At 47.7% G+C, this 20,933-nt stretch overlaps 1 protein-coding gene and 1 long non-coding RNA gene across 8 annotated transcripts in view; one reads left to right on the plus strand and one right to left on the minus strand.

Moving 5' to 3' along the window:
• The window catches only part of ST6GAL1 (ST6 beta-galactoside alpha-2,6-sialyltransferase 1), a 121,974-nt gene that overhangs the window by 96,158 nt on the left and 4,883 nt on the right, over positions 1 to 20,933 (plus strand). For all 7 annotated transcript variants that reach the window (XM_072807773.1, XM_072807775.1, XM_072807771.1 and 4 more), the window contains 3 exons: positions 3,006 to 3,103; positions 18,859 to 18,957; positions 20,036 to 20,210. In XM_072807773.1, coding sequence (XP_072663874.1) covers positions 3,006 to 3,103; positions 18,859 to 18,957; positions 20,036 to 20,210 — 372 coding nt within the window. The remainder of the gene's footprint in view (positions 1 to 3,005; positions 3,104 to 18,858; positions 18,958 to 20,035; positions 20,211 to 20,933) is intronic.
• On the minus strand, positions 14,304 to 17,898 carry LOC140622159 (uncharacterized). Its single transcript, XR_012021859.1, has 3 exons — positions 17,435 to 17,898; positions 16,189 to 16,487; positions 14,304 to 15,163 (listed from the first exon to the last, which is right to left on the minus strand). It is a non-coding gene; the product is annotated as an uncharacterized lncRNA (long non-coding RNA).

Consider the following 20,933-nt stretch of genomic DNA (forward strand, 5'->3'; position numbering starts at 1 on the left):
AGCTACTATACCTGCAGACCGTGGATTTTGGTGTATTGATGAATTTACTAAGGAGCTGACTCTGTTGAATATTCTAGACACGCACATGGTGGTGCATTTATTTCCGCATTTTCTAATTTGTGTCTTTTTCTGTCCTCTCATTCTAAGCTCAACAGCAGTGGTGGCCGCTGTGTTCTGCAGCCTCCCCCTGGCAAAGGCTCATTTGTGGGGGTCCCGGTAGCTGTGGATTTCTCTGCTGGTGATTTCCTAGAGGCCTGTCTGACTTGAGGACTTCTTCAGCCTCCGATAGCAAAAGATAGTTTGGTGAACAAGGCTGCCGTCCTCTTTCTTTAGGAGCCCAATTTAGTAGTCAATTTTAGAGTTATCTTCTTTGACTGATATATATTTTTTTCTCCTTAGAATAAAATCCAGACTTCGTACCTGGCCTCCACACCCTGTGCGGCCTGGTTCATGCCAGCTTCTTTAGCTGCATTTTTCTTTTTCTTCCCCTCACTCACTCGTCTCCAGCCAAGTACTTACTGTCCTTGGGGCCCCGATGACACTGCCTCCTCTGGCTGGAACGTGCTTCCCGGGACCCTCCCCGTGGGTGGCCCTCCTTTGGGTTCAGCTCAAAGGCATGCTCCTGAATCCTCCCTCTGTCCACAGGAGATTCCCGCAGGATCTCTGTCACACCACCTAGTTTATTCGTGCCATGGTATTAATCACAGACTGTAACCGTCCCACGTGCAGCTGGTTGTGCTTCTTTGTTGGCTCCCTCCTTGCTGTGGATGGCAAGAGCTCTGAGGGCAAGGACCTTGTCTTTCTTGCTTACAGCCATTGTCTCCAGTGCCCAGAACTGTGCCTGACGGGAGTAGGTGCTTAATCAGTATTTGTTAAGTGAACAAATACATTTTTCTTTTCTTATGGTCAGTACCAGGGATGGCTCCTAAGCCTCCCCTATGCTGGATGCTCTCCATTTACCCCTCGGCCCCATGCTCTTCCCTTTTTTGGCTCACTTTGGGCCCTGAGAGGTTAAATTTGGGATTGTGTCACTTGGGCTTCCATGCTCTCTGGATTTTATTTGGGACCAGACAGTAGAAGTCCTGCTCCAAAGCTGAGAAGGAAGAGAGTGAAGTTGGGGTGTCTGTCCCTCACTCCCTCCACCCCCCCCACCAGCTCTCTCACTGCAGAATGCTCACAGGCTGCTTCTTTCTCAGCTCACAGTCTGGCCCCTTTCAAGTGCCTCTCTGCCTCTGAGTCTCTCTCTCTTCTTTTCCCTCAGGCCAAGAAGCCAAGGGAAGGAGGAGAGAGAGGTTGGGGTACCGATTCCATCCTCGCTGGCTGGACATCACCCATAGCCGTGTTTCCCTACGGGCCACCATTGCGCACAAGTGGCCTTCTTCAGCTCGGGCCTCTACTCTTCTTGCCACATCTGGGGCAGGCCAGTAGTGGCCCCTGCTGCAGCCAACCCTGGGGTATTGGCCATTTCCTGTGGATTTCTTTAAATTCTGCCTACAACTTTGTAAATAATCCTTTTATCCAGTTCTCAGTGACTCCGTCGGAGTTGGTCCTGTTTGGGTACCGGGATGCTCAGATTAGTCATTTGCTCACCTGTGAAATGGAGAAGCTGACCAAGCGAAGCTTCTGATGGATCTTCTTTTCTGGTGTGATTACTGCCAGTCATTTTCGAAGCCAGCGGCTGATACTGACAAGCGTGTTGCAATCTGAGTTGTGTAAAGGTGTGCCTTCTGCCCTATTTGCAGTTCAGGGGGTCTGCCCTGGAGGCTGATAAAGTTTGGACTATGTACATCTCATGGAATTTTCAAACCGTTTTGATGAGTTTTGTCCCAGGATGGAGATAGGGTTGTTTTTGTGACTAGATGATATGTCTAGTCCCCTGAGGCTTAAAGACTATGTTAGAATTTAAGTAAAGAGGGAGGCTTTCATCTCTTAATTCCGTGGGCATTGTTTTTACAGATCATTTTGTGTTGAGCCAAGTTCCTCCCAGCCCCTCACCTTCTGGTGTCACCTTTGTGGATGAAGAACCACTCCAAATAAATTTCCTGCGAGGAGGGAAATAAAACAACAGAAAATTGGGTTGTCCTCCAAACCTTGTGCAGATTGCAGTGGTGAACCCTAAACTTGCTTGAATCAAGTAAGGTTAGGATGAGCTCATGGGAGGTTGGCTCAGGATTGGGATAGAGCTTAAAAGTCATTAGTCCTCTCCCTCAGAAGATTGGTCAAAGCCAAATAGAAAAAATTCTCCAAGTCTTCCAATCTCTGCTGAAACACCTACAAGGGACAGGGAACTAGAGCCAGGGAATTTTTAAAAACATAATCTGTCTGATTTTGCCTGGATTTAGGACACTATTTCTGACAAAAAAAAATAGAAAATGTGGGATTTAGTTTCGATCTCTGACCTTCTGTTCCATCTCTACCACCACTCAGGTTTGTGAGCCTTCCTGGGCCTCAGGTTCATAATGGAACACTCGGGGAGTTGTCTTGGATACCATAGTAAATCTCTCCAATTTACTGAGCATTGCAAGCTTTTCAGAGTGCTATGCGGACTTTGCACTTGTGGGTTACACTGAGCTTAGGGAAGCGTCTTCATTTTTCTGATGGAGGTGGAAGTGTGACCTACTGGTAACACCAAGAGAATATCTGGTTTGCTCCTTTGGTAACTGGGATAGTGATTACATCTGAGGTAGCACGCTGGCCCTATTCACCTTTCTGTTGTGCCCAGGCCTACTGGAGTCATGGAATGCATTTCAGGGATGCAACAATACGAGCCTCGTTAGGTTTTGCCAGGCAGGTGGGTGGTCATCTCTGTCTACAAACTGTACCAGAATGCCCCATATAAATATGATCCTTTTCTCTTGTGATGGGGATCATGATGGGATAAAGATTAGGAAGTAGTATTCTCTTGCCCCTCCCCTTCTTCCTGCCCTCTCTCCCTCCAGACCTTCCTCTGTTTCTGCATGTTGCTGGTGCTCATCACCTCTTTTCTCTTTCCTTGTGGTTTATAGATGATCATGACGCAGTCCTGAGGTTTAATGGGGCACCCACAGCCAGTTTCCAACAAGATGTGGGCACGAAAACCACCATTCGCCTGATGAACTCTCAGGTAAAATTTCTTCTGTGTGGATCTGGAGTGAGAGAAGGATCACAGTATAGATCCTAATGTAGAACCCACCTACTGGGAGCATAGCAGAACTGCCAAATTAAGTCCCATGACCTTCCTGAGGTCATTCTAAGACCCAGCGTGGTGATGTGTTCATGAAAAAGCACCAGTGGCATCAGATGGCATTAACAGAGGTGTCCAGTGCCCTGAGAAAGCAGAGTTCTGCTGTCTCCATAGCTGCCCGGTTGTATGTGAGTATTGCACGAGGGACAACATGGCAGAGAATATCAGAGTGAGGGATACTCTGAAACGTAAGGGGAGCAATAAATGTGGGTGTGTTTGATAAGCTATAAAATAGTTTACAAGTAACATAAGACATCAGCACCAGATGATGATGTGTTTTATGGCACTAGAAGTGTTGCATTGCCCTCATGAATTCTGCAAGAGAATTAGTTTCCTGAAGTATTTCCAGGTAGCACATACTGATTTCTCAAAACTAATGGGGACTTGAGAAATACTCTTGCCACAAAGTTCTGTTAAAAAATTTAATGAGTGGTAAAAAACAAAAACAAAAACAAAAAACAAAAAAACAAAACGATGACCCGTATACCAAAACTAGCGTGAGAGGTCTACAAACACATTCACCTTGCTCACAACCATCAATGTTTGTTGTTCTCTGTGTAAGCACATAAACCTTGGGGTTTTTATGTTTTTACGTTTTTATGTCAGTGTGTAGACTCTACGTTGCCTGGGACTCTGTGGCTGTGGAGCACATCCTGGGAGTGATCATAAGTGCCCTTTGAACTGTTCCAGTTCTCCACCCCTCTGGCACAAGGCCCTACTTCTGTTTCCCTCAGACAGCAGTCTCTTCGCTGTTTGCCCCTCAGGAACTCACCAGCTGGGCAGAAGCTGCCTCTTGCATGGCCCACTTTCCATCTGAGGCCCACAGTCATAGGAACCTTTCTATGAAGGGACTGGGATTGACGAACTTAACTTCTTTGCAAGTGGCTGCCATTTTGTTTTCTTTTCTTTCTCAAATCCCTTGGTGATAATGTCACTCTTTGTCACTGTAATATCCTCAGTAGACTCTATGCGTTTTCAGTTCCTATTTATTATTTAACCTCATATTTGGGTTTTATATGACTTGTATTATAAACTAGAAGAGGGCAGAATAAAAGAACTAGATTGGTGAACAGGAGACTATGGAGCTCTGGAGCATGTGGCACCAGAGTAGGCTTTGAAAGATGGGTAGGATTTGGAGAAAGAGTAATAGGCATTCTTAAAAGTGGTATCGGCAGGACAGAGATACATAGGCAATGAAGGAGACATCCAAACAGGTCTCACTGGCAAGGGGGTGGGGATGGCTTTGTGTTGCCCTCGAGAGGAGATGAGGCTGGAGCTTCATGGCTGCTTGGACCTGGCAAGTCTAGAAAATCAGGCAGAGAAGGTGGGATGAGCTTTCCCTTCTTTCTCCTTTTCCTTCTCATGCCCCAGTCAAAGAAATCCTAGAGTGGGAGAGCTCAGGTAGTGCCTATAGCTTGACCTCTACTTCTGTATAAGGTGGTACCCAAAGATCCACCTTTGCCTCCCTCTATCCCTCCCTTCCCCGTTTCACAAATATGGACAGTACCGAGTGAAATGCAGTAGTCAGCACATCGGTTTGCAGTTAGCCTGCCTAGGGCTGAGACCCTGGCTCTACTTCTTAATAGCTAAATGATCGTGCATAAGTTACTTATGCCTCCATCTGTTCAGGCGTGGAGGGGAGAATAGTAGTACCTTCTTCATGGCACAAGGTTGTTAGGAGGAATAAGCGAGAAGACCACGGAGAGCCCCTAGTACCTGGCATATACATTAGTGGATGATAGCTACTCTTACATTCATGTGGGGCGGCGCTGAGATGGGTTTGGGGGATACAGTGGTGAGCCCAGAAGGCTGGGTGCCTTCACCTGCCACCTATGGCTGCGATCAGTTGCTATGCAGAGACAGATGGTTGCAACAGAGAACTACAAAGGACAGGATCAAGGTGCTCCCAGAGCCCATTCAAGGAAACTCTCCCTGGTCAGGGACATCAGGAGTCGTGAGGAGGTGAGTCAGCTGTGTGGGTATAGAGGTTGAGAAGAGCGAGGGCCTTGCCTAAAGAGACAACAGCCTATGTGAGGCCATGTATGGACAGGGCAAGGGAAGATAAGGGCCCAGGGGGTGGGGAGCACGTGTGGGGGTGTGTTGAGCACTGAGGCTGAAGGTGAGGGGGAGCCATGCCCTGGTGCTGCAGCCAGGGCTAATCTCTGTGGCATGACCAGACGTGCTCTCTGCAAAGGTTGCTGGCATCCATCTGATAGCCCTGCGGTGCATAGAGACACAGTTAGGAGGCTCTTGCAGGGCAATGCTAACAGTTGCAGCAGAGGAGAAATGAGGGTAAGCATGAGAATGGAATGGAATGGATTTGAGATGGATTGGCATGTGTGGTCCTGAGGCATTAGTGGGTCAGCAGCGGGGGGTGAAGGGAGAGGGGCTGCAGGTGCTACTGGATTTCTGGCTCGTGTTGTTGACCAGCTGGAAGTCACTGGGATTGCAAGTGCTTGAAGACGTTTTGGGTTGTGTGGGCTAGGGTCAGAGAGGAGGGTAGGATTAAAAACTCTGGTTCTGGATGGGGTTAATCTGAGCTGCCTCATAGAGACCTGTGAAGAGATGTCAAGTAGGAAGCTCTACAGAGGGGGTTGGAGCTCAATGGTGACCTCTGGGCTGGAGGTGAGAATTTGCCTTTTTTTTAAAAAAAAAAAAAAGATTTTATTTACTTATTCATGAGAGATACAGAGAGAGAGGCAGAGACACAGGCAGAGGGAGAAGCAGGCTGCCTGGGGGGAGCCTGATGTGGGACTCGATTCCAGGACCCCGGGATCACACCCTGAGGCGAAGGCCGATGCTCAACCACTGAGCCACAGGTGTCCCTTTGCCAGTCATTTTTATATGTGAGGCAATGAAACAGTGGGGCCAAATAAAAGCATGAGGGACAGGGTGTAGACAGAAGTTCTATGCAGGGGCTTTGGGTAATGAAAACAAAAAGAGAGGGTAGTCAGCAATGTCCAATGCTGCCAAGGCCCACTGAGGTGAGGCCTGAAAAGCATTGTTTTCTCTCTGCCCAAAGGGAGGCCACTGGTGACCTTCGTCAGCAGCTGTTTGGGAGAGCAGGGAAGCCAGATGCCAATTGGAGCCTAGGGTCAGGAGTGAGTGGGGAAGGCCAATGTGTACAGTTCTTTCAGAAAGGCTAGCTCTGTAGGGCAGAAGAGAAGCAGGGCAGGGAGTCCTAGAGAGTCAAGAGTTCCAGCACCAGTTTCTGTTCTTTTCTTTTCTTTTTTTTTTTTTTTTTTTTTTTTTTTTTAGATTGGAGAGAACTGAGTAAGTTTACAAGTCACTGGGAAGACAGTCACAAGAGAGCATGTGCTGTGTGGGTGCACTTACATGAGCTTCCCAGAGTCATCAGATTCATAAAGACAGAGTGTAGAATGGTGGTTTCTGGGGGTGGCGAGGAATTATTGTTTAATAGGTAGAAAGTTTTGTTTTGGGACAATGAAGAAGTTCTAGAGACGGATGGTGTAATGGTTGTATGACAGCATGGATGCACTTAATGCCACTGAGCGGTACACTTAAAAATGGTGGAAATGGTACATTTTATGGTAGGTATATTTTACCACCATCATTTTCTTTTAGGTCAATGAGGAGAAACCAAATGATGGAGGGAGAAACTGAATATACTAAAAAGAGGGGATAATACCTAAGTGATGGGGTGGAGGGATTGATCCAAAGCCCAGCTGAGAATCAAGCCCCCCACAGGAGGGAGTCAGAAGAGAAGAAGGCTAGGAAAGATGTAGCAAGAGGCCATTTGGAGTGGAAGGATGAAAGGGCTGCTATTTTCTCCAAAAAAGTAGGATGTAGAGAAGTTGTTGTTGTTTGTTTTTGTTTTTGTTTGTTTTTTTTTTGTAAGGAGACTGAGGGGAAGTGAGGTTTCAGTAGAGGAGGTTTGAGCAAAGAAGGCCTGAAGCGAGCAGAGGAAGGAGCCAGACAGAGGAATGGAACAGGATTTCCAGGCCATGCTGGCCACTTTGGGGCTGGAGACTGTGACTTCAGAGAGAATGGGTATGATCTCCAGATCGGTAGGGGCAGCGATCAAGAAGAGGGAGCTTGGAGGAGCCCTGAAATTCTCTTGGATTTGGGAGGCTGCCCCTCCTTAGGCATTTCTTCCAGGTGGTTAGTGGAGAGGTAAGTCTCCATCCTGCGAAGATTTCCTTTAAAGCTGTGGTAGGTTTGCCTAAGAAGCCCTCTTCCAGGTTAGGGAGAGAAAGCCTATGTCGTACGTGGCAACGGGGCGTCCTGATTGGACTTCAACCGGGACATTCCCAGATCACTTACTGAGGCTTAGCCTGAGACCACAGCTGGTGCCACTTCTTTAATACTTCTTCTGTCTGAGGCCCATACATATCTTATCTCACTTGATCTTGGGATCACTGCTGTGAAGCGTGATCAGCAACCACTATTTTATATGAGGATATCTAGGTTCAAAGAGTCTGAGTGAATTCCTCAGGGGAGGGCAGAAAAGATGTGATAGAGGAGGGATTTGGATCAAAGTTTGTTTGCCAGTTTTCTGGAAGAGTTTGTGTAGAGTTGGTATTTTTCTTTCTTTTCTTTTTCTTTTTTTTTTGCATGTTGTAGAGTTTGCCAGTAAAGCCTAATTTACCTTGTGGGAAGTTTTTAGCTATAAACTCAATTTCTTTAATAGATTTAGGGCTATTCGGGGCTTCTGAGTGGCTCAGTCAGTTAAGCGTCTGGGTTCAGCTCAGATCCTGATCCTGGGGTCCTGGGATCGAGCCCCACATCAGGCTCCTTGTCAGCAGGGAGCCTGCTTCACCTTCTGCCTGCCTCTCCCTCTGCTTGTGTTCTCTCACTCTCTCTGTCAAATAAATAAATATAATCTTTAAAAAAAAGGAAAAGATTTAGGGCTATTCATGTTACCTGTTCCTTCTTGACTAACCTTTGGAAGTTTGTATCTTTCAAGAAATTTGTTCATTTCTTCTAAGTTATTGAATTTATTGGCATGAAGTTGTTCATAATATTACCTCATTATTCTCTTGTAAAAGATTTACTGTATTTCTCTCATTATCCTTTTAATGTCTGTAGAAAATGATGTGATGTCTGATGTGATAGGAGACATCCTTTGGGGTGATTCAGGCAGTATTGGAATTCACAGAGCTTAAAAGGACTTTGAAGATCAACGAGCCATGAATTCATTCCAGAAGTTCTTATTTGATCACCTGCCCTGTGCCAGCCTCTGTGAAGGGAGCTGGAATTGAGCAGCCCACAATAGCAGTAAAACAGACAGACATGCTCCCTGCCCTTGTGGAGCTCAGGGTCTTACTGGGTCATTTCATTTTCCAAACAAGATGACCCAGGCCCGGGAAGAGAAGGTGGCCTGCACAACACAGAAGGTAATGGCAGGCCTGGACAGGATGAAGGCCTCCTCACAGCTGGGTCAGACTCCTCACTGGCTCTCTTCTGGAACCTTCCCAGTCCACGCCTCTCACTCCCTCCTTGGAGTTACCCATCTCACCTGTTGCCTGGCTCTCCCACCATGATGTTCTGTCTCCGAGAGGAGATGTGTTTGTCTGTTTTGTTCACTGTATATACCCAAGTACCAGGACCAGTGCCCAATACGTGGTAGGCATGCAATAAATATTTGTTGAATGAAGCATAGTCTAGAGAACCTTCTGCTCACTCAATGGACTGCCTCCAAACTTCTCTAAGTTCTTAAAAAAATTTTTTTTGAACTTGTGATTTGGAAGTACTTTAAAACTTGCAAAAAAAGTTGCAATAATATGTCTAATAGGAAGAATGCCTGTATACTGTTTATCCAGAGGCACTCACTATTTCTTTGTTTTACCTCATTGCTGTATCATCTGCTCTGTTCATTCTTTGTAATATTTTTTTTCATTTGAGAGGAAGTTGTATATATTGTAGACATCAATCCCTAAATACTTGGTGTGGGCAGAAAGTTTATGCCCTCCCCCATTCATATAGTGAAGCTCTAATCTTCAGTGTGATTATATCCGGAAATAGGGTCTTTGGGAGACAAATCTATTTAGATGGAGTCTTGAGCGTGGGCCCCCACCCCCGCCATAATATCTGCCATGTGAGGAAGGCAGCCATTTACAAGTCAAGACGAGCATCCTCACTAAGAACCAAATCTACTAGCACCTTGACCTTGGACTTCCCATCATCCAGAACCATGAGAAGTAAATGTCTGTTGTTTAAGCCTCCCAGTCTATGGTATTTTGTCATAGCAGCCTGAGCTAAGAGTTTTTGGTGCCGAGAGGTAGAATTTTGCTATTACAAAAACCTAACAATGTGGAGTGGCTCTGGAACTGGGTAATTGGTAGAAGCTGGAGGAGTTTTGAAGGGCATGCTAGAAATATAGATACTAAGGGAAATTCTGGTGAGGGTTCAAAAAGAGGAGAGGAGGGCGGGAGAGAGAGTTTCCATCTTTTAAAAGAAGATGTAAATAATCACAAACAGAATGTTGGAGGAAATGCAGATAACAGAGGCCCTTCTGGTGAGGTCTCAGATGGAAATAAGGAACATGTTCTCGAACAATGGAGAAAGAGTGATCCTTGTTAGAAAGTGGCAGAGATTTTGGCTGAACTGAGTTCTAGTGTTTTGTGGAAGGTAGAACTTGTGAGCAAAGAAATTGGATGATTTACTTGAGGTGATTTCCAAGCAAAGTGTTGAAGGACTGGCTTGGTTTCCCCTGACTTCATTTAGTGAAATGTGAGAAGAGAGAAATGAATTAAAAAAGGAATTGTTTAGCAAAAATGAAACAGAGCTTAAAGGTTTGGAAAATTCTTGGCATATCTGTATGGCAAAAGAAAGAAAAAGAAAAAATTGTTCTGAAGAGAAAATGAAGGGGTGGCCCCAAAACCATTTGATAAGGAGATCAGCAAGTGTGTGAACCACAGACCTACTCAGCCACCACAGCAGAAACTCTGCCAGCTTGAGCTGAAGGAGACGGGACCAAGTGGAGGAAGGCTGTGGGCCTCTTAGGTCCTATGAGCCAGAACTATATTCTTGGGCTGCGAATGGGCATTGTTCTTCATGAAAGGAAAAGCATGATCCCAAAGGTGATGCAGAAATCATCAAGGTTGCATCCTTGGTTTCAAAGGTGGGAGGGAGGCCTTGGTTTTAATAGGCCAGATGGTAGCTGCTCAGAGCCCTGGGTGTGTGATTGTGGCCTGGCAGAGCCACACAGATGGGACCGCTGCCCTGGTGGGTCCATAGGGCACAGCACTGAACCAAAGAGGGTTCTTCTCAAGCCTTAACATCTAGTGGTATTTCCTTTGCTAGGTTTTGGACTTTCTTGGGACCTGGCACCTCTTTTTTCCTTCTGATTTCTCCCTTTTGGAATGGGAATGTCTATCCTGTGCCATCCCACCACTGTACTTTGTACATGATTTTTCTGGTTTCATAGGTTCACAGCTGGGGAAGAGTTTTGCTTCAGGATGAACTGTCTCACCCTTATCTGATTTGCATAATATTCACATGAGACTTCAGACTTTAGAGTTGGTGTAGGAATGAATTGAGACATCTAGGAGGTTGGGTGGAATTCATCTGTTTTGCATGTGAGAAAGATGTGATTTTGGAGGATCCAGGGGCAGAGTGTTCTAGACTGAATGTGTCTCTCCTGAATTTATATGTTGAAGCCCTAACCTCCAGTGCAATGGTGCTTGGCTATGGGGCCTTTGGAAGATAACCAGATGAAAAAGAAGTCTTGAGGGTGGGGCCTCTATGATGGGATTAATTCCCTCAGAAGAGAGAAATCTCTACTACATGAGGACATGGAGAAGGCAGCCATCTGCAAGCCAGGAGGTGGGCTCCCACTGGGGAACCAGATATGCTGGTACCTTGACCTTGGACTTCCCAGCCTCTGGAACTACGAGAACTAAATGTCTGCTATTTAAGGCACTCAGCTTCTGGTATTTTATTATAGTAGTTCCTGAATGGACTAAGTTAATACACCACCTTAGGCTTTGTTTCCTAAGAACGAGAATATTGTTTTATGCAATCAAAGTACAGTTATCAACTTTTTATGTTTACACTGATAATACACTTTAATCTGAGTTCCAGATAGGTTTGTTTGCTGATTGACCTAATACTGTCTTTTATGGCATATATTAATTTATTTTGGTACAGGATCCTGTCCATGATCTGGTAGTGCATTTAGTTGTTGTGCCTCTTCAGTCTTCTTTCGTCTGGAATATTTCCATAGCCTTTCTTCTTCATTTAAGGCACTGACATTTTTGAAGAATGAAGTCCTTCTTCAAAAAAATAAATTATTTGAGGTTTTTCTGATGCCTTCTCTATCTTAGATTCGGTTCATATATTCCTGGCTGGAAAAGCACACACATGATGTTGGGTCCTCCTAAGAGCATCACACCAGGAGGCATCCAAAGTCTATCTGCCCTTCAGCTGATTTTAATTCTGATCACCTGGATAAGGTATTGTCTGATTTCTCCACTGTATAGCTATTACCTTTCCCTTATAGTCTATGGCTGAACACTTTAACACTGTGCCACTATTCTGCTCCTCATCAAAATTTCCTCCTATATTTAGCATTCCTGGCTCACTTTTGCCTGAACCAGTCTTTCCTTTGATGCTTGCAAAATGGTAGTCTTCTAACTATAGCTCTCTCTGTTCTGCATCATTAGGTTGGCACTTGGAATTCTACTGTGAGTGAGAGCCCTCCCTTCTCCTCCTCCATGTATCTTCTCCCTCTCTCCTCTCCTTTCTCTATTTATGATTGGTAAGAACTCATGGATTCCTCTTTTTCCAGTGGTTTGTAATTCATCATTGTTCTGAATTACTTTGGCGTTCAAATAGTCTTAGATTTGGCCGGTGGGAGTTCCTTGAAGCTGGCCCCTATTTCCCTGTGACATGCATGCCCTCCTTAGTATTTTTTTTTTAAAGTTCGGTATCTTCTGGCATAACAAGGTAGTCCAACTAATTGTACTTATCTGTTGTGTTTTAAATGTTTCATCTTTATTAGTTTTATGCTGAATGTATATATACACATGTATTCTGGATCAGAGATAGATTTCTGATCTAATACTTTACAACAGATAATGAACGTACTAGTTCTTCCTTGCTCAAGCTCTGACTTCTAGGGCAATGCAATGAGAGCCACATTAGTTGTCCTACATGACTAGCAAGGTACTTCATAGGCAAGGGACAAAAAGTGGGTAGTTCTGCCCTCCCTCCAACACACCACTTGTAAGAGGCAGGAGGTAGCTGTCCCCTCCCTCAAAGGGAACCCTTCTTACTCCAGTCCTTTAGAATATAAACTGGCTCAGATGTGAAACCAGAGACGTCTATAAGTTCCTGGACCTTTTTCCTCTTGCACCAGGTTTCCTGGCCTCTTAGTATATCTCTGTATTAACCTAGATATATCGTCTGAGCTATAACCATTTGCCTTCTTGGGGAGATAAGAGATTTAATTCTGTTTTGAACCAGAGCAGACCAACTAATTAGACAAATAGCTATAGAGTTCATTCTGATGGTATAGAAGAGTATAGGCGTCTAGGGCTTGTAGCAGGAGCACTGAGGTATTGAGGAAAGTTTTATTTCCTCATACTAACCTACCTTAGCTCTGGAATATGTCATTTTTCCAAGGAATCTTGGCTCTTTTAAGTAAACATTGATATTAGAAACCAAGATCTGGGTGCTAGGTGGTTCATGCCTACTGAAGTATCTTTGCTTCTTGGCTCTTATAGCACAAAGAACTAGGAAATAGTACATGTATACACGCATTCCTGTATTTACTGGCATATATGGACCTGCGTGTGTTCATGGACACATCTGCATAGACACATGCATGTTCACACAGATATGCCTGTTTTAGAAATGATAGACCCTGACTGAATTCAGTCTATCCACATAAAGTATCCCTTGCCTTCCGCATTCTATATTTGCATTTCCCCCTCCTTTCACAGTGAGGATCCTGCATCTAACACATGTGCCCATTTATTTATTTGCTCGCATTGGTAATACCCCTAAGATAGTTTGAAAATTACTTTGCACATCTCTCCGTACTCCAAATCTACCGGAGGGAGTTCAGGATGGATTTGCAGTTTTCCTCCACATGCTGCCCAAGCCTGGGGTCGCACAGTCACATGATGCATCTTATACCTAAGTCACCTGGATTCCTCCCTCCGAAGTGTTTCTCTTCGCTGCGATTGTCGAATTCATTTGAAATTCTGTTGTATCCATTTTGTTTCAGTTTTGGGGTTTTCTTTTCCTTCTTTTTAAATCATGCACAATATTAACATGCTCTCCAAATTCAAAACTATCCGAAAAGCTACAGAGAAGTGTTAACCACCCCTGTAACATTCCTCCCACCCTGCTCTACCCCCACCCTTTGTTGGCAGCCAACTGTACTGTGTTCAGATGTGTCCTTCTGAGTTTGTGTTTGTCAAGACAAACAGGTGTATAGGGTTTCTGAAGTCCCTGTGGCTCTTACACAGAAGGTAGTGCAGTGGGCTCTGTGTGCTCTTTTACACTGCTTCTCTCCGAGTGTCTTCTCAAAATCACTCCATTAGCTTGTAGAAATTTTCCTCCTCCTTTGTTATAGTGGCATAGTAGTCCTTTGTGGCTGAATTTCGTAGCTTTATTCTTGTAACCTCTTCAGCTTGGACAGTGAAGTACTTTCCAACATCAATTCTTCTTATACTTGCTGATTCTTTCAATGACTTTCTGGGGTGCCAGGGGGAATTACAGGCACCTCTGATTTGGGATTTGCGGTGGCCTTCCACTTGAGGTGCCCTTCTCTCTGTGAGAGCACCTGCTTCTTGTCCAGGTCCAGTTTACCATGGTCAGGCCTTCAGTTTTCGTATCTGCTCAGGACCTCTACCACCACCCGGTGTGTCTTCCCAGAGTGCTGACTACTTCTGTAACTCTGGCAAAGTTGCCAGTCTGGCAGCTGGAACACAGACTTTTTACTGTCTTGAATGAAGGTTGTCTGGTACAGTGGGAAAAGATGAGACAGTCCTTAATTTGTACCCTAGCTCCAGCCTTTCTTAGCTGTGCGATCCTGGGCCAGTTATATGACCCCTGATAGCTTCCTTTTCAGGCCCTGTTTGGGGCTGAGAAATACTGTGAGGGAGGATTAAGAAGACATGGACTTTGATTGTTGTATGAGTTTAACAAGACAGTAAGTCTAGACTCTATAGTTAAGATATCAGTATCTACACACACACACAAACACACACACACACACACACACACACACACACACAGGGTCTATCAGTGTCCTAGGCCTGCCATCAAAATACCACAGATGGGAGTGCTTGTACAACAGAGATTTATTTTCTCACAATTCTGGAGGTCAGAGGTACAAGATCAGGGTGCCATAAAGCCTGGTCTCTGATAAGGGCTCTCTTCATGGCTTGTGGAGGGCCACATCTCTGCCTCTTCACGTGGCCTTTCCTCGGTGCACATGTGGAGAGAGAGAGAGAGAGAGAGAGATCTTTAGGGTCTCTTCCTTTTCTTATAAGGATATCAGTCTTATCAGATGGAGGACCTGTCCTTGTGACCTCATTAAACCTTAATTATCTCCTCGAAGGCCCCACCTCCAATATAGTCACATCGGGGGTTAGGGTTTCAACATAAGAATTTTGGTGGGGGGCAGGAAGACGCTGAGGGGAAAAAAGATTTGGGGAGAAAAAAGGCCAACATATTCATACAGATATTGTCTGTTGTTTTCTTACCTTATGCAGTCGTGTGTATTCTTCTCTCACTTTCTGCAGTGAGCATTTCTTACTTTGTGACTGGAGAGATGACTTTAAACAGGTTTCCATGGGCAGCCCCGGTGGCACAGCGGTTTAGCGCCGCCTGCAGCCCGGGGTGTTATCCTGGAAACCCGGATCGAGTCCCACATCGGGCTCCCTGCATGGAGCCTGCTGCTCTCTCTGCCTGTGTCTCTGCCTCTCTCTCTCTCTGTGTCTCTCGTGAATAAATAAATAAAATCTTAAAAAAAATAAAAATAAAAATAAATAGGTTTCCATAATAGCACCTCTCCGTCTCCCTGCGTGGCCTTTTCCTGGCAGGTGTCCCTGGGGGCTCTGTCGCTGTGGCGATGACTCACGTCCCTCATCACGAGGCTCCTGGGATCCCGGACCCCAGTCGGACTCTGCACCAGGCTAAGGGCAGGGGCACCTGAGAAGATGCGCATTCTGTCCCCAGCGCCTTGGCTGGCAGAGATGCTCCCGGCACGGCTGGTGCCCCGGCTGGTCCCCCTGCACCTGAGCCCCGCGAGGGGAAATGGCCCTCCCCGGCCCCGGAGCACTGCCCGCCTCCCCGAGCCGCTCGGAGGCCCCTCGGGTAGGGGGACATCTCTCAACGTCACGTTAGGGCCGCCAGAATGCGGGCGGGCAGGTCAGGGCCAGGTCCGTTTCCACTTGCGGGGTGCTTGCCAGCCGCTCCCCGTCCCCGCCCGGGGCCTGGCTGCCGTCACCTCTGCTCCTGCTCTGGAAAACGAGCCCTTACCTTCCTCTCTTCTCAGTTTCTTGCTTAGTGCTTCCCGCGCAGCAGCTGGGGGGGGGGGGTGGGGGGCAGCGTGCGCATGCGCGTGAGGACCGAGGCTGCGGAGCCAGGGCGCTCCTTATGCGCAGTGGGGGGGGACAGCCTCTGGGCTCCCCTTCTGGCTCTGTCCCCAGCTCGCCCACAGGTCTCTCTGCTCTCTGGACCTCAGTTTACCCATCTAAACTGACGGATTGGGTCCAGCCCCTCGAGGATCTTCCAGCTTTGACTTGCTACGACTCAGACGAAGCAACATTCTCGCGCCGTGTCTGTCTCCTCCCACACCCCGCGCCGACCCCCCCCCCCCCCACCTTGCGGGAGGCAGTGCGGGTCGGTCAGCAGGGCGGACCCTGGAGCCAGGCAGCAGGGCTCCCGTCCAGACCCCCTGCTACTAGCTGTAAGCTGGGGCGAGTTTCTTGGCATCTCTCACTTTATCTCCTTATTTATAAAAAGAGCGTCTTAAAAACAATTACCTCCTGGGGCTGTTGCGAAGATGAACTGAGACAGTGTATGGAAGTACGTGGCTTGGGATGAACCGCACCAGATGGCATCGGTTGCTATCGTTGTTCGCCTTTGTGGCAAAGGGGAAGAGACTTTTGAGCAGCTCCCTTGGGACTTGAGGCCCGCGAAGCCCCAGATCCCAGGAAAGCCTTAGGATGCCAGAACCGGCTGCCAGTGGCCTCCTCCTTGTGCAGAGATTACTGGGAGGAGCAGGAGACGGTTTAAGAATCCCAGTCGTCTCTGTCCTCCTGAGCGCACCTGCATCACCTGGCTGATGGCAGAGAAAGAAGCGGGGCTCAGGAAAAGACTTGGGCTCTCAATACACCAGCTGCTCCGAGGGGGGTGGAGCAGGGTGGGAATAGGAATGAAGTTGTGGAATTCTGTTCCCGAAGTATAGAATAGTGGGAGGTCGCCCGCTGCTCCCTGGGCCTTCCTGTCGCCAGCTCCAGCTCCGTGGCGTCTGCCTTGCAAAGCCCCACCTGCCGGGATGCCTGGCCCACCTTTGGACCACAGCACTGCATGCCTGTGCCAGGGGTTACAATACTCCCCGGGGACACAGGACTGCACTTAAAGTCAGAAGACGTTCCTAGATCCAGTGGCCCCTCGCTGTGGGACTTGAGGCCAACTGCCTCATCCTTGAACTTCAGACCCCCACCTCACCCACCCCTGGCACATTTGCTTTTCTTTCCACATTCTCATTGTAGGAAACGGCCTGAGGTCTAGGAGTCCCCTTGAACCGCTTTCCTTCACTCTCAGCACGCAGTGAGTCTACAAGTCTCCAGTTGCAAGTTGTAGCTCCTTGTCCTTCCCCATCATTTTTTTTGGCTGAAACCTGGTCTCCCCTTCTCTCTAACTCTCGAGACTCCAGAACACTAGTCAATTTACATCCTTCTCACTGAAAAGCCTTCACCAGTTCCATAATCTACTGAAGAAACCCCGAGCTCTCTGGCGTGGCCCCTGCCTATGTTTTTCTAATACCTTCTAGCTCTCCCCCTGTATCCTAGCTGCACTGGACAACCTGCGTATTCCCAGATAAGCTCCTCATGGTAGTGAGTAGAATTAGGTTTGTCTGTTAGTGACAGGAACATGCTGCCCACCCCTCAGCACTAGGTTAACAAGATAAAAATGTATTTCTATGTCATGTAAAAGAAGGCCAAGGGTGGACATTCCAGAACTGCTATGGTGTTCCAGTGTGTCAGGAACCCAGGCTCCTGCTACCTTGTGCATTTGCCCTTCAGTCATGGGACTTCAGCTTCATGGTCCAAGATGACTGCTCCAGCTCCAGCCATCACATCCACTCTTAGCTGGCAGGAAGGAGGAATGAACAAAGAAAGGCATGAATTTGCCTCTAAGGACACTTTCTGGAAGTCACACTTGCTCACATACCCTTGGCCAGAATTTTATCATGGGGCCAGACTTAGCTGTAAGAGAAGTTGGGAAATTTTTATTTCAGGTCATCTTTATTTTAGGTGGCCATGTGTTGAGGTAAACAGAACTGTTTGTTTCCAAGGAAGAAAGAATGAATGGATATTGGGTGATACCTAGCAGTCTCTGCCACATGTCACAGCTGGGACATCCTCTGTCTCCTCACACCCCATTCTCCTGGCTTGGCCAGCTATGATTTGTCCCTGAACACTCACCTCACGGCCAGACTCATGCTGGCACCCTGTAACCCCCTGGGGACTCCTTTTTCTTTCTTTTTTTTTTTTTTTTTTTGAAAGATTTTATTTATTTATTTTAAAGATTTTATTTATTTATTCATGATAGACATAGAAAGAGAGAGGGGCAGAGACATAGGCAGAGGGAGAATCAGGCTCCATGCTAGGAGCCGGACTCAGGACTTGATCCCAGGACTTCAGGACTGCGCCCTGGGCCAAAGGCAGGCGCCAAATCGCTGAGCCACCCAGGGATCCCCATAAAGATTTTATTTAAGAGAGAGAGAGAGAGTGTGCACAAGCAAGGGGAGCGAGAGGCAGAGGGAGACAGAGATGCAGGGAACCTGATGCAGGATCCAGTCCCAGGACCCTGAGATCATAACCTGAGCCAAAGGCAGACGCTTAACTGACTGAGCCACCCCTCCCTGGGGACTCCTTAGCACCCAGTAGAACCCAGCCAAGGTGGGCCCACTGCTAATAGTTCTTATCTCAATGATATACTGAGGAAGTGGGATTGTAGTCTTCAGGCTTCCAGGCCGTTCTTACCTTTGCGGGGGGGGCGGGGGGGGGGTGACGAGGTAGCTGAATGACTTCAGAGGCTCGTGGCAAGTTGCCGCTCTCTGGGTTGACACCTTCCCGTAGTCATTCTTGGGCTATTACAGTGACACTGATTAGCTCTCCGCCTCGTGATGGTGAGCAGTCGGGGTGCGGAGGGATTGTGGTGATTCTTGCTCTTCGTTTCAGGGCAGCTCTTGATTTGATTTCTGCCACTTGTTCCTCTCAGTTTCCACCTGGGGCATGTGTGCTTTTGAAGGTGAACGTCCGACGGCTGATCTCACAAATCGCTGAAATTAAGTGCTACACCAAGACAGAAGCCTCACGGGCCCTGGGGCCTCTGGTGGTGCTTGTGACCTGCCAGTCAGTACTACGAGGCAAGCGTTTACATGTCAGCATCCAGGTGACAGTTGGTCTGTTTCTTCCTTGCAGCTGGTCACCACTGAAGGGCGCTTCCTCAAGGACAGTCTGTACAACGAAGGAATCCTAATTGTATGGGACCCGTCTGTTTACCATTCAGATATCCCAAAGGTAGGTGGGCGTCCGTGGGAAAGAGAGATTGAGTCTTCCGTTTGCCTAGAGATGCTCCCAAGTTCCTGGGTTTTGAAAGTCACGGCTGACCTGGGCCAGCCCTGAAGACTGGCTCCTTCGTCATCCGGACGAGCAGCGCAGAAGTATTCCTGTCCTGCAGCCTCGCTGCTGTGCTCGGCCCCACAGGGCCGTGTTTCTCTCTTAACTCTGGCGCGGGTCAGGAGTCGGGGTGGCTGGATTTCTCACTGTCGGGTGGGGCCGTCCAGTACAGTCATTTCGGGTGCGGATCAGCAGGAGTAGACAGTGATTACACATTCCTGGGACAGAATCACCATTTCACTTTCCAGAATTCTTCCCATTTCAACTCATAACAACAGAGGGAAGTAGATAGAGGCATGGCTGTTTCCCTTGTACAGGTGAGGAGACTAGAGTACGGAGAGGGGAAGTCGCCTGCCCAGGACTTTGTTTACCAAGCGGAGGGCTCTGTTTTGGGGTTGGGAGTCTCAGGCCCCCTTGCTCTGCAGCTCCTCCAGAGTGGCACACTTGCTGTCCGTCGGGCGTGTCAACCAGCCTCTCCCTACGTGCCGCAGTGCCACAGGACAACGGTGTCAGGGCGCAAGGCTGGAGGCTGCTGTCCTGGGGACACTGGATTCTGAAGTCAGACCCCCTGGGAGCTGACGGCTCTGGTCATCCATCCCCGGCGCCCTCGCCACCTCAGCCTCCACAGTCTTGCTCTGGTCTCACTTAGAACTGAAGTTTGCCTGGGGCGGGACAGGGGCTCGGGACCGACAGTGTGGCAAGCTGTGCCCCAGTTTTCGCCCCTTTAAAAATAAGAAGTGGGATTAGATGGTGCCAAGGGCCCCTTTGGGCCCTGATAGCATTCCCTGAGTCATGATCCCAAAGTTTGAGGCTGTGCTGGGGTGGCCAAGCTCAAAACTCCCTGTGAGCACCGGCTGTGTGCTGGGTCCGCTGTGCTGTCAAGTGAGAGCTGTGATGCGGAGAAATCTGGAGTCAGCTCCAAGGAAGGGGCTCTGAGGCACATCCCTCTTCTTGAGAAGACCCTCTCCTTCCCTTTCAGTGGTACCAGAGCCCCGACTACAGCTTCTTTGAGAACTACAAGAGCTATCGCAAGCTGCATCCCGACCAGCCTTTTTACATTCTCAAGCCCCAGATGCCTTGGGAGCTATGGGACATCATTCAAGAAGTCTCCCCAGAGGAGATCCAGCCCAACCCCCCATCCTCCGGGATGCTCGGTGAGTCCGTATCTGGGGAAAGACCTCTCATGTTTGTTTCTAGAAGAGATTAGAAAATGAGATCTCATTCATTCATTCATTCATCCAATTCTTTGCTTACCAAACAATTGCTAGGTTTTTGCTGTGTGTGTAGGCTGTGCCAAGTTCTAGGTAAGATCCAGACACCAATAAGAGAGAATCCTTTTTCTTTAGGGTGTTTGTGGGGGAGTTCAATCAGGGGTCAGAAAGCCAGGAGGGAGCACCCCTTCTGTCAGCGAGCTTGGTGAAGGAGTGGCATTGGGCCAGGCCCGGGTAAGGGGTGGATTTGGTGTGGGGAGGGGGCAGGAAAACAGGAAGGGCAGCACTGGGATTTGGAAGAGGAGGGGAGGCAGGCATTGGCCTCCCAATTTAAGGGGGCACCAAAAAATTCAGTGACTGGGTAAATACTATGCATACGGTATCTTTTAAAAATCACAATTAATGTAAGATTTTAAGCTGAGTGAAATATCAACATTTTAAATAAGGACAGGATCAGTGATCATGTTATGCTGAGCCATACTGGAATCCGAGGACAAACAAGAATCAATAATATTTTATTCAAAATTTTAAAAATCGGCCTTAACCCGGTGAGTACCCTAGTCATGGCCCTGAGAAGAATGAGAGGCAAAGCTTTATGGGGTTTGAGGGTCGTGAATGGAGCTGAGGGAGCTGGTGTAGGTGGGCTGCGGTCTGAGGCCAGAGGGT

This window comes from Canis lupus, chromosome 31 (genome assembly GCF_048164855.1).
Source record: "Canis lupus baileyi chromosome 31, mCanLup2.hap1, whole genome shotgun sequence".
In the NCBI taxonomy this organism is placed as follows: domain Eukaryota; kingdom Metazoa; phylum Chordata; class Mammalia; order Carnivora; family Canidae; genus Canis; species Canis lupus.